Genomic DNA, 12745 nt, shown 5'->3' with positions numbered 1-12745 from the left:
GACTATGCTGTTCCTGGCTGACCAGTGTCTGACATGTCCTGGCAGCTGCCGCAAGCTGATAAATACCCATCATGGTGGGATTGTTTGTATTTAGTCAAGCAGCAAGTTTGGATAGCATTTCAAGATTATAGAAGTCTGGGCTGACAAAGTTTTCTTCAAGGACCAGTGAAGGTTTTACTGTTGCTTTGTAAGAACTTTGCCAGGAAGAACAGGTGATCAATCTTCTATTAGTATCTTGTGGGGGGACGGACCATGCCACATTTTGATTTGTTAACCCTTTGTACTTATTGGGAGAATCCAGTAGCAGTACAGAGGTTACTTGCCAATGATGGTAACAGAATGATAGTTTATTATAATGCTAGTTTGTCGTATTATAGTATCTAGCTTATGCTAAGATTTGCCAACCACTGCTTATGTGGAAATCCAGATTCTTTTTGAATGAGCAGTGGATGATGAGTCAGTGGCAACTGCACCCAGCTGATTACCTGCTAACAACTGCTTCACATTAAGCAGTGATACCACTAGCTGATAAATGATGGCATTGGTAGATTCTGGTGGAAGTTCCATCTAGTCATTCCTGAGCTGACGTGAAAGCTATTGTGGAGCAGGAGAAAATGTAGGAATCCACAGGGATTTGTTGGAGACCTTAAAACAAAACAAAAAACCTCTCTGCAAGGGGCTGATGTTAAACTTCTTATTTATAAAAATGACAGTTAAAAATAGTGATTCAGTAATTTACGGCTACTTTCTCAGGTGCAGGGAACTTTCTGTTTTCAAATAGGCACCTTTATTCTTTAATAGTTAGAGCAGAGACTTCCTTATGGGGAAGCAATCACAAATTCGAAATCTTCTGCGTTTTTGTATGTTTATTTTTGTATTTCTAAATTACACTGTGAAGGGTAGCCCATGCTCAGCCCTGGCCCCTGACATTGGCAAATCCAGCCACTGAGAGGATTCTCTGATGTCAGGGGTCGAATGTCTGATGTGGCACTCTCAGATTTCATTTGTTGGGGGCTAGGGAGGTAAGAGGGAATAGCTGACATGGCTAAACATCTGAGACAATGCTCCCTGACTGGCAAACTGGATAAAAATAGTCTATTCCTACATCATCTGATGTACATCTGACCCCAAGAAAATAGGGGACCTTAATACAGACTGTTCCATTCATGTTTAGCCTGTGAGAAAGAATACTTGGGTCCCAGGTCAGGTCACATCAGAACAGAGTGGAGGCCTTATTGTTTTCTTCTAAAATGAGAGAAGTTATTTCGTTTTAGTGGGTTTTCTCTTTTTCAGAGCTTCTATACTTTCACCTTTATGGAACACTGTACAGTAAATATTTGCATAACAGCTAAATGGATAAAAGAAAAGTCTATGTGAAATTTACTTTTTGCATTCAAATACAGAAATTTGCACCCAGAAAAAAATCTGCAACCATGAGTACCACCGACCTTATTTGTTTTCATTGTTATAATTCTTTTTATTTTATCCGACTAAATCCTCATGTTTATATAATCCTAAAGAAATAAAATGATAGATTATATTTACCTGGCTCAGTCATAGATCGAGGTTCTAAAGGGGAAAAACAATAGCAAAATAATTATTGGATTAAATATATGGTTAATTTTATGAATATGCTTCATTTTGCTCACTCTGACCCACTATGAAGTGATGTCTCAATTCTCCATTTACTGTAACATACCTTGCAATATAAATTTCTGTTGATGTGCCAGCAAAAAACCTGAATTTTTAGTGTCAAGAGAATGGCAAATCCATAAAGTGCATTCTCCTGCTCTGGGCTGGTCAACAGAGAGTAATGTTCCAATTAACTCTTTAAAAACAGCAGAAAGACATTATCCACATTTTAAAAATAGTTGTTTGTAAGTCCATATGTATACATACACCTGAAATTTTACTGATTATTTACCACAAATGTGTGGAGTTAGTTTGTGAATGAGGCTAACTGCGTAGGCAAATAGGTAGCTAGCAGTCCATAAACACCAATATACTAGGGGTTAATATTAAAGATTAAACACATCTCAGTTGCTGGGATTATACAGAAATGGAGTAGGAGACAAATAGAGAAAGAAGACAGACAAACCAGGAAACAGGCAAAGGAGGAGTAGAGGGAGGTGGAAGCAAAAGAAAGCAGTAACGTAGAACTCAAAGAAACTATGTAAGGATAGAAAGACAAAGGAATATTTGGTCGCAAACTCAAGAGAAACAAAAACAAAAAACAAACAAATAGAAATTGTGATTGCTTGTGGCCCCACTCTAAAGTGCAGTCATATGGGAAAAGCCATAATCTGGCCCTTTATATGTAGGTGAAATCAGCATATAGAATCACAGGCACTGACTTTCTGATTTCCCCGGGAGTGCTCGACCCCTGCTCCGCCCCAGGCCCTGCCCCCACTCCACCCCTTCCCCCAAAGCCCCATCCCCTCCCGCCTCTTTCTGCCCCCACTTCACCCCACCCCGCCTCTTCCCTCCCCATTCTGCCCCCTCCCCTGAACACATCCTGTCCTCGCTCTGCCTCTTCCTGACTCCGCTCTTCCCTCTCCTCCCCAGTACCTCCTGCCCGTCGCTGAACAGCTGATCAGTGGTGGGCAGGAGGTGCTGTGCGGGAGGGGGAGGAGTTGATTGGCAGGGTCCGCTGGTGGGTGCTGAGCACCCAGTATTCTTTTTTTTGGGTGCTCCAGCCCCAGAGCACCCACGGAGTCAGCGCCTATGTATAGAGCATTACAGTGATGTCTCCAAGGACTTGTGTCTACTCTGTCCATTAAGGAAATCAATCTGAGTATGTAGGACTGGTTAGACTGGAATCATTTCCCAGTCCTTCCTCAGTAAACACCACGATAAAACAATGTGAATTCTGACAACTAAATTCTAAATCAGAACTTCAGAATTGGGGCCCACTAGCAAGGACTCTACTTGTCACATAATGATGTAGATTATCTTCCACAGATGTAAAGGAGAGCAAGCTTTACCCCATGGGAGAGCACACAGTCTTTGCATTGCTGTTCATGCCACATTCAGGCATTCTGCCACAGGACACCAATTTTAAATTGCAAATAGCACCTACTGAGGAGATGCTCTGAATGAGTACAGCCCCTTCGCTACACCCTTCCGTGAAGCACCACCCACTCTTTGAGGCAACACTGGCTCCTTGAGGGATCCCAGAGAAGTGAGACTTGTGTGTATCTTGAGCCAATGCAACACTACTGCTGATGAGGCCTCTGGTCTGTTAGCATAAACCATAGTTTAATATAGCTCTATGCATTGTAACCAAACAGTCCAAGAGCAAATATGTCCGAATTTTTGTTTAAATGTCTATAATATGGCACACAAACCATTTCCATGCAGGAAACATACTTTTTTGTAATATTCTAAAATCTGGAGAATCTTGTATTAATGTCCCTTCTCTGTACCATTCAACCTTTGGAGAAGGAGCTCCTTTCACCCTGCACTCAAAGACAACCAGCTGACCCTCAGAAGCTGAAATATCCTGTAGCATCTAAAATATAAAAAAGATCAATACATTGTTTAATGATTCTGGAAGTAAAACTAAGTCTTTATGACTTTGCAACATATTAAAAAAAATCTGATAGACAAGAATGCTGTAGATTTCCTTTTTGCTATATAGCAACAGTAGGAAACAACGTTTTAAGTTATGTATGCATAAAAATTAGTTGACTTGTTTCATTTTGAAATGTGTATTCAAAACAAATTACCTTTGTAAACACAGGAGCAGCTATTAAGGGTCTTCCATCCAATCCTTGCAAATAATTAGTGGGGCTTTGACTCTGGAGGTTAAGAGACATGCAATGGTGAAGTTTAGATATACAATGGGTATTATGCAGTAGACAGGAGAAACATACAATATCCCTCACACTTCAAATGGAATCTGCTGAAAAGTCAGAAGGCTCATTACCAGTCTATTTACATGTTACCTTTAAAGTGTTTTGTGTTCACAAGTTTATAACTGTTCCCTTCTCTAATAAATTCTGAGGAATTTATTTAGTGCAGGATAGTTATTACCAAATTAACAGGGAACATCCTCAAGTTGTTGCTACACTGAAATGTCCTTGCAGTTATATCAGTCCTTGCTTGACTGGCTACTGTACATAACTCTGCTCTGATTGGCTACTGTCCTCAGAACTTGGTCCATTTACCCATAACAAATGGCTGCATCAGCATCTCACTTGACCCTTTCATAGCCCTACCTCACATAACCCCAATCCTGTCGCTATCTACTCATGTTTCTCCTCTGTGTCCCTTGAAAAAAGCGTATTCCCCACACCCTGCCCTCTGACCACCAACCCTGTATCTATTCTAGCATTTAAAAAACACGTATAAAATATATCTGCAGTTGTACCAGTAGTAGCTGCAGTGGGAGTGCTAGCATAGGTAAAACTCTAGAGATATGCCGAGCTCTTAAGCACATTGTGCTGTCTAATCCTGGTCATAGCAAGTCTTCTTGACAGTGGTAAAAATGCTGGGAGCTGGCAGAGCCCTGAGCTAGTGCTCCCACATTGTCACTGCTGGTGGGACTGACGAGGTGTTACTAATCACAGAAAACATTTTAGAAAAAAGACTAGGGCTAAAGAGTAATTCCTCTGACTGGCTGAGACAGTCCATAATGAGATTTGTCTCTCAGTAACTGGACAACTATATCTTAGCATGTGCACTTCTAAATTTAAAATAAAATAAATAAAATAGACAATGGATTGATATGGCAGATTTGATTATACCACAGTTAAGCATAGTAACATGCAGATCTTTAAAGCATAATATACAAAAGTTTTCTTCTAAAACTACTGGCTGTTCATTTTTAAAAGTATGTTGAATGAGTTAATCTCCAAACTGGATAGGGAGCTTTATAGGCTGAAAGATAGGCTTTCCAAACAAAAATCTTAGGAGAAATCCTATCCCCATTTAAGTCAATGGAGTTTTGCCATTGATTTCCATGGGGGACCCCTTGACTCTCCAGTCCAAACTTCGGATTGCAGGTAGGAAAATATATTCTACCCAGGGCCGGATTAACCATTAGGCTAGTAAGGCTATAGCCTTAGGCCCACCTATTTTTTAGGCCCTACTGGTCAGGCAGGGGGTGCAGGCAGGGCCGGGGGAGGGAGAAAGGGGGCGGAGAGTGAGCTTCCTCATGTAGCTCTGCTGGAGCACTTCCCTGCCAGCAGGAAAGGCAAAGCAGCCCCCTGTGGCTAGGAAGGAGCTCAGCCAGCAGCCATCACCAGCTGGAGGAACACACTGCCAGGTATCCGCTTAACACTGGTGACCGGACACTAAAAATCCAGTTACCATGGGAACCCATGCCAGCTATGGGTGTAGTTTAAGCAGGCATTATTCCCCCACCCCCAATTTCTCCAGAGCTCTGCTTAGCTGTCAGGGAGGGAAGAGGCTCCCTCTGTCCCTCTCCTCTGCTGAGGCTGACAGACAGCTCCAGGAAGCTTCCTCCTGGGTCCTAGTGCCTGTAACCGTCATCTTTTATGTGTGCTGGGTCCCGTTTCTGGACAACGGGTGAGTGCCTGTGGGAGGGCAGGGCCAGGGGCTGGCGGGGAAGAGCCAGTACCAGAGCGGTAGGGTGGGAAGCTTGCACAGAATCTGCACAAACTCTATCCCGCTCCAGGCAGAACTATTGCCCCTCCCATGTATAAGGAATAAATGCCCACACATTTGTAGGAAAAACAAAACAAAACATTCCATTCTGGATACCAGTACTTTAACTTTTACAGAACCTTCCATCGAGGAGCTTCAGATTTATGATGCACTGTGTTCAATACTGTATTGAACTGTACTAAAAATCAAAGAAATCCAATCTTTTTCTTTGATGTATTTTTCTGTACTGGGATGCACAGGGAACCAAGCTATTTCCTTATGATCAGCCTAGTTCCACAGGCCAATGCATCTTTGTACTTTTAAGGGGTTGCAAAAGTACTGGAGGAAGCTCAACACACAATGTTGAAGGTTTCTCCCTCCCCTCTCCCTCAGGATTTTAAATCCACTTCTTAGCAGGCTATGATAGAAAGACTGGCTGAATAGACTAAAGGCAGATTCTGTCCATTTGCTGGTACTCTAGCAGTTCAATCCATCATAAAAGTACCTCACATTGAATTTCTTTTGAGTTTCATTCCAAAAACTTAAAGTTAAATAAACCTGAAGTTAGTCCTCATTTTTCTGCCCCAACTAAAACTAACTTCTTTCCCAAGTGGAAAATGTTGGGTAAGCATGGAATGTGATTTGAGAAGGGAATGAGAACACAGGCCAATTCCTGCTGACAGGTACACCTGTGTAGCTTTACTGACTTCAGGGAGAACAGATTTTTGCACAAGAATAGATTTTGGTCCCTTCTGCTTTTTCACACCTGGTATAAGCGGAATCTCATTCACTTTCCTCCCCTAAACTCTGAGCACTTTAAGGAAAAAAATAAGCAAGGTCTGCTTGATTTACACATGCAAATGAAACAGAAACACCAGCCTTAAACAAACACCAGACCTGATGTAACAAGGGTGTCACTACAGCAGCCTTGGTTGGACTGTTCTTTTGAAAGATCCCTAGTGGTTCTTTTAAGATGCTGATTTTCAGTGAAGTCTTCTTGTTCGGGGGGCAGAGAACACAACAGGGAATAGCTCTGTTTTGTCAGTTCCTAGTCATTCAAAAGCTGAAAGGCTTTAGATTGTTTGTTTAATCTAGTACAGAAGTGCTAAATATTATGACTGGGCAACCATCTAAAGATCTGTGTCCCTTCTAGCTGTTACCTTTTTCTTACAGAAAGCTTAAAACAAACAAATGCAAACCATAAGAGGCTGGTGCACACAGAACTCATGCTTAAAAAACCTCATGTCAGAGCTGGTGATCACCCATTCTAGATAATACAGGGGACCGGACTAGATGACCTCTTGAGGTCCCTTCAAGTCCGATGATTCTATTCTATGATTCTAATTGTGGAAGAGCTTGGTGACAGAATGGCCTGATGTGGTGAATCACTGGAGATTAACGACACAAACTGGGTATCATCCCACAAATAATATTTGGGTTCAATGTCAAAACAGTAATTCATTGTCCTCAGCCAGTGCAACACTGGGAGGCAGCTTTCAGCGCAAGACAGCCTAAAATACAATGCCACCCAATGTTATTTTCCCACTACTACTTCCTCTACTTCAGTGGATTTTACACTTGCGTGGTTTCCTTGTACATAATAAAAGCTGACTGCCTCCCAGACTGCAGTCAGAGTGAGATAGGGATGTGGTGTAGAGTCCATAGCTTGGGGGAAATGCCTGCAGGGCTTGGGTTTGCCCTGTGCCATGCACTGAGCTGAGGGTAGAAGCACAAGGTTGAAAGAGGTGAGCAGGATGGAGAATGTTGCAGTGTGCATCCTCATATAGATGAACACTCCGCTACCTAGGAGGAAGGATGCCTAAGCCCTGGTCTACACTAGGAGTTTAGGTCGAATTTAGCAGCGTTAAATTGATGTAAACCTGCACCCGTCCACACGATGAAGCCCTTTTTTCGACTTAAAGGGCTCTTAAAATCGATTTCCTTAATCCACCTCTGACAAGTGGATTAGCGCTTAAATCGGCCTTGCCGGGTCGAATTTGGGGTACTGTGGATGCAATTAGACGGTATTGGCCTCTGGGAGCTATCCCAGAGTGCTCCATTGTGACTGCTCTGGACAGCACTCTCAACTTAGATGCACTGGCCCGGTAGACAGGAAAAGGCCCGCGAACTTTTGAATTTCAATTTCCTCTTTGCATGGTCACCTGCAGCTTGCCACGCTGGTCAGAGCTCATCAGCAGAGGTGACCATGCAGAGCTCATCAGCAGAGGTGAGCATGATGGAGTCCCAGAATCGCAAAAGAGCTCCAACATGGAGCGAACGGGAGGTACGGGATCTGATCGCTGTATGGGGAGAGGAATCCGTGCTATCAGAACTCCGTTCCAGTTTTCAAAATGCCAAAACATTTGTCAAAATCTCCCAGGGTATGAAGGACAGAGGCCATAACAGGGACCCGAAGCAATGCCACGTGAAACTTCAGGAGCTGAGGCAAGCCTACCAGAGAGGCAAACGGCCGCTCCGGGTCAGAGCCCCAAACATGCCGCTTCTATGATGAGCTGCATGCCATTTTAGGGGGTTCAGCCACCACTACCCCAGCCATGTTGTTTGACTCCTGCAATGGAAATGGAGGCAACACAGAAGCAGGTTTTGGGGATGAGGAAGATGATGATGGTGAAGTTGTAGATAGCAAGCAGAGAAACCGGTTTTCCCGACAGCCAGGAACTGTTTCTCACCCTGGACCTGGAGCCAGTACCCCCCGGACCCACCCAAGGCTGCCTCCCGGACCCGCCAGGCAGAGAAGGGACCTCTGGTGAGCGTACCTTTTAAAATACTATACATGGTTTAAAAGCAAGCATGTTTAATGATTAATTTGCCCTGGCATTTGCAGCTATCCCGGATGTACTCCCAAAGCCTTTGCAAAAGGTTTCTGGGAGGGCAGCCTTATTCCGCCCACCATGGTAGGACACTTTACCACACCAGGCCAGTAGCACGTACTCGGGAATCATTGTAGAACAAAGCATTGCAGTGTATGTTTGCTGGCGTTCAAACAACATCCGTTCTTTATCTCTCTGTGTTATCCTCAGGAGAGTGATATCATTCATGGTCACCTGGTTGAAATAGGGTTCTTTTCTTAAGGGGACATGCAGAGGTGCCCATTCCTGCTGGGCTGTTTGCCTGTGGCTGAACAGAAATGTTCCCCGCTGTTAGCCGGGCGGGGGGGGGCGAGGGGCTAGCCACGTGGTGGGGGGAGGCAAAATGCGACCTTGGAACAAAAGCACATGTGCTGTGTATGTAATGTTAACAGCAAGGTTTACCGTGAAAGAGTGTAGCCATTGTTCTAGAAAATGTGTCTTTTTAAATACCACTGCCTCTTTTTTTTCCTCCACCAGCTGCATGTGTTTCAATGATCACAGGATCTTCTCCTTCCCAGAGGCTAGTGAAGATTAGAAGGTGAAAAAAACGCACTCGTGATGAAATATTCTCTGAACTCATGGTGTCCTCCCACACTGACATAGCACAGACGACTGCGTGGAGGCAGACAATGTCAGAGTGCAGGAAAGCACAAAATGACCGGGAGGAGAGGTGGCGGGCTGAAGAGAGTAAGTGGCAGGCTGAAGAGAGTAAGTGGCGGGCTGAAGAGAGGGCTGAAGCTCAAATGTGGCGGCAGCGTGATGAGAGGAGGCAGGATTCAATGCTGAGGCTGCTGGAGGATCAAACTAATATGCTCCAGCGTATGGTTGAGCTGCAGGAAAGGCAGCAGGAGCACAGACTGCCGCTACAGCCCCTGTGTAACCAACCGCCCTCCTCCCCAAGTTCCATAGCCTTCTCACCCAGACGCCCAAGAACGCGGTGGGGGGGCCTCCGGCCACTCCACCCCAGAGGATTGCCCAAGCAACAGAAGGCTGGCATTCAATAAGTTTTAAAGTTTTAAACTTTTAAAGTGCTGTGTGGCCTTGTCCTTCCCTCCTCCACCACCCCTACTGGTGCTTCTCTCCTCCACTACCCCTCCTGGACCTTGGTAGTTATCCCCCTGTTTGTGTGATGAATGAATAAAGAATGCATGAATGTGAAGCAACAATGACTTTATTGCCTCTGACAGCGGTGATCGAAGGGAGGAGGGGAGGGTGGTTAGCTTACAGGGAAGTAGAGTGAACCAAGGGGTGGGGGGTTTCATCAAGGAGAAACAAACAGAACTTTCACACCGTAGCCTGTCCAGTCATGAAACTGGTTTTCAAAGCTTCTCTGATGCGCATCATGCCCTCCTGTGCTCTTCTAACCGCCCTGGTGTCTGGCTGTGCGAAACCAGCAGCCAGGCGATTTGCCTCAACCTCCCACCCTGCCATAAACATTTCCCCCTTACTCTCACAGATATTATGGAGTGCACAGCAAGCAGTAATAACAGTGAGAATATTGGTTTCGCTGAGGTCTTACCAAGTCAGTAAACTGCGCCAGCGTGCTTTTAAACGTCCAAATGCACATTCTACCACCATTCTGCACTTGCTCAGCCTGTAGTTGAACAGCTCCTGACTACTGTCCAGGCTGCCTGTGTATGGCTTCATGAGCGATGGCATTAAGGGGTAGGCTGGGTCCCCAAGGATACATAAAGGCATTTCAAAGTCCCCAACGGTTATTTTCTGGTCTGGGAATAAAGTCCCTTCTTGCAGCTTTTGAAACAGACCAGAGTTCCTGAAGATGCGAGTGTCATGTACCTTTCCCGGCCATCCCACGTTGATGTTGGTGGAACGTCCCTTGTGATCCACCAGTGCTTGCAGCACTATTGAAAAGTACCCCTTGCGGTTTATGTACTCGCCGGCTTGGTGCTCCAGTGCCAAGATAGGGATATGGGTTCCATCTATGGCCCCACCACAGTTAGGAAATCCCATTGCAGCAAAGCCATCCACTATGACCTGCACATTTCCCAGGGTCAGTACCCTTGATATCAGCAGATCTTTGATTGCGTTGGCTACTTGCATCACAGCAGCCCCCACAATAGATTTGCCCACTCCAAATTGATTCCCGACTGACCAGTAGGTGTCTGGCATTGCAAACTTCCACAGGGCTATTGCCACTCACTTCTCAACTGTGAGGGCTGCTCTCATCTTGGTATTCTTGCGCCTCAGGGCAGGGGAAAGCAAGTCAGAAAGTTCCATGAAAGTGCCCTTACGCATGCGAAAGTTTCGCAACCACTGGGAATTGTCCCAGACCTGCAACACTATGCGGTCCCACCAGTCTGTGCTTTTTTCCCGGACCCAGAATTGGCATTCCACCGCATGAACCTGGCCCATTAGCACCATGATGCCCACATTGCCAGGGCCCGTGCTTTGAGAGAAGTCTGTGTCCATGTCCTCATCACTCTCGTCAGCGCGCTGACGTCGCCTACTGGCCCGATTTCGCTTTGCCAGGTTCTGGTGCTACATATACTGGATAATGCGCGTGGTGTTTAATGTGCTCCTAATTGCCAAAGTGATCTGAACGGGCTCCATGCTTGCCGTGGTATGGCGTCTGCACAGAAAAAAGGTGCGGAAGGATTGTCTGCCGTTGCCCTGACGGAGGGAGGGGCAACTGATGACATGGCTTACAGGGTTGGCTTACAGGGAATTAAAATCAACAAAGGGGGTGGCTTTGCGAGAAACTCAATGGCTCCCTCAAGGATAGAACTCAAAACCTCAAGGATAGAACTCAAAACTGGGTTTGGCAGGCCACTAATTTCACAGAGGGAAAGAGGAGAAAATGAATACAAAACAAATCTGGTCTATTTCTTGTTTTGAGCCACTTCATCTATCTTTATACATCTTGCTGGCAGCAGACTGTGCAGTATGACCGCTAGCCGTCATCATCTGTTGGGTGCTCGGCAGAAGACGGTGTAGTATGATGACTAGCCATCATCTTCTGCTGGCTGGAGGTTAAAAGACAGTGCACTGCCGGTAGGACTGAATCACCACGAGACAAAACTTAAAAGGGAAATGACCTGGCTGAGTCACTCCCATGTTTGCCCAGGCGCCCGATTAAAAGAGCACCCAGGACTACGTCGATGACGGCTACCAGTTATACTGCACTGTCTGCTGTCAAAAGGCAATTAACTGCTGCTGTGTAGCAATGCAGTACCACGTCTGCCAGCACCCAGGAGACATACGGTGACAGTGAGCTGAGCGGGCTCCATGGTTGCTGTGGTATGGCATCTGCACAGGTAACTCAAGAAAAAAGGTGCAAAACAATTGTCTGCCCTTGCTTTCATGGAGGGAGGGAGGGAGTGGGGGCCTGATGATATGTACCCAGAACCACCCACGACAATGTTTTAGCCCCATCAGGCACTGGGATTTCTATCCAGAATTCAGATGGGCGGTGGAGACTGCGGGAACTGTGGGATAGCCACCCACAGTGCAACGCTCCGGAAGTTGACGGTTGCCTCGGTACTGTGGACACACTCCGCCGACTACATGCACTTAGAGCACTTGTGTGGGGACACACACAATCAACTGTATAAAACCACTTTCTACAAAACTGACTTCTATAAATTCGACCTAATTTCATAGTGTAGACATACCCTAAGAGAAGGACAGTGCAGCATCCCTCGTGCTACCTCTTACTCAGAAGTATCTGTTTGAAGAATTGAGTGTAGTGAGAGTAGAATAAATATTTTAAATTTAAATAAATAAATAATATGTAAATATGTATGTAGCTAAATATTTGATGACTTCATAATTTTTTTTGCAATATGTAATTCATGCTTTGGCCCTTCACTCCCATTAGCCTGAGGCCTCTCATAACCTTAATCCAGCCCTGATTCCACCATGAGTTTTCTTTCTAAATTTGTTAAGCACTCTTACTAAATTTGAAGACTTTAGTTTTACTTATTGAACAGCCCATTTAAGCAAAATTAAATAAATGTATATAAATCATTGCTCACAGTTACAACTACAGCCCACCTTGTAAAATGACTGTATGATAGGCAAAAAGCCCCCATGATTTCTAATCAAATCAATATAGAGGTTCTTTACTAAGAAAAAATGGAACAAAGAACAAGAGAAATTGGAGAACTGTTTGCCTGAATTTCTTGTTAACGAATGAACTATAAATTGAAAAACCATTCAGGTATTGTGTACCAAAGAAACACAAAACACATTTGGTTTTCTTTAATAAAATTATCCTACAAAGGGAGATGGCTACACAGGCTTTA

At 44.8% G+C, this 12745-nt stretch overlaps 1 protein-coding gene across 1 annotated transcript in view; it reads right to left on the bottom strand.

Moving 5' to 3' along the window:
- The window catches only part of MYPN (myopalladin), a 136408-nt gene that overhangs the window by 53023 nt on the left and 70640 nt on the right, over positions 1–12745 (bottom strand). The window contains exons 6-8 of the mRNA XM_074958881.1: positions 3729–3800; positions 3370–3511; positions 1546–1569 (exon numbers count right to left, since the gene is read on the bottom strand). Of these exons, the coding sequence (XP_074814982.1) occupies positions 1546–1569; positions 3370–3511; positions 3729–3800 (238 nt within the window). The remainder of the gene's footprint in view (positions 1–1545; positions 1570–3369; positions 3512–3728; positions 3801–12745) is intronic.

The sequence above is a fragment of the Natator depressus genome, chromosome 7, assembly GCF_965152275.1.
Source record: "Natator depressus isolate rNatDep1 chromosome 7, rNatDep2.hap1, whole genome shotgun sequence".
Taxonomy (NCBI): Eukaryota; Metazoa; Chordata; order Testudines; family Cheloniidae; genus Natator; species Natator depressus.
Note: the sequence above shows the minus strand (reverse complement) of the source record. Positions and strands in the feature narration are given on the sequence as shown.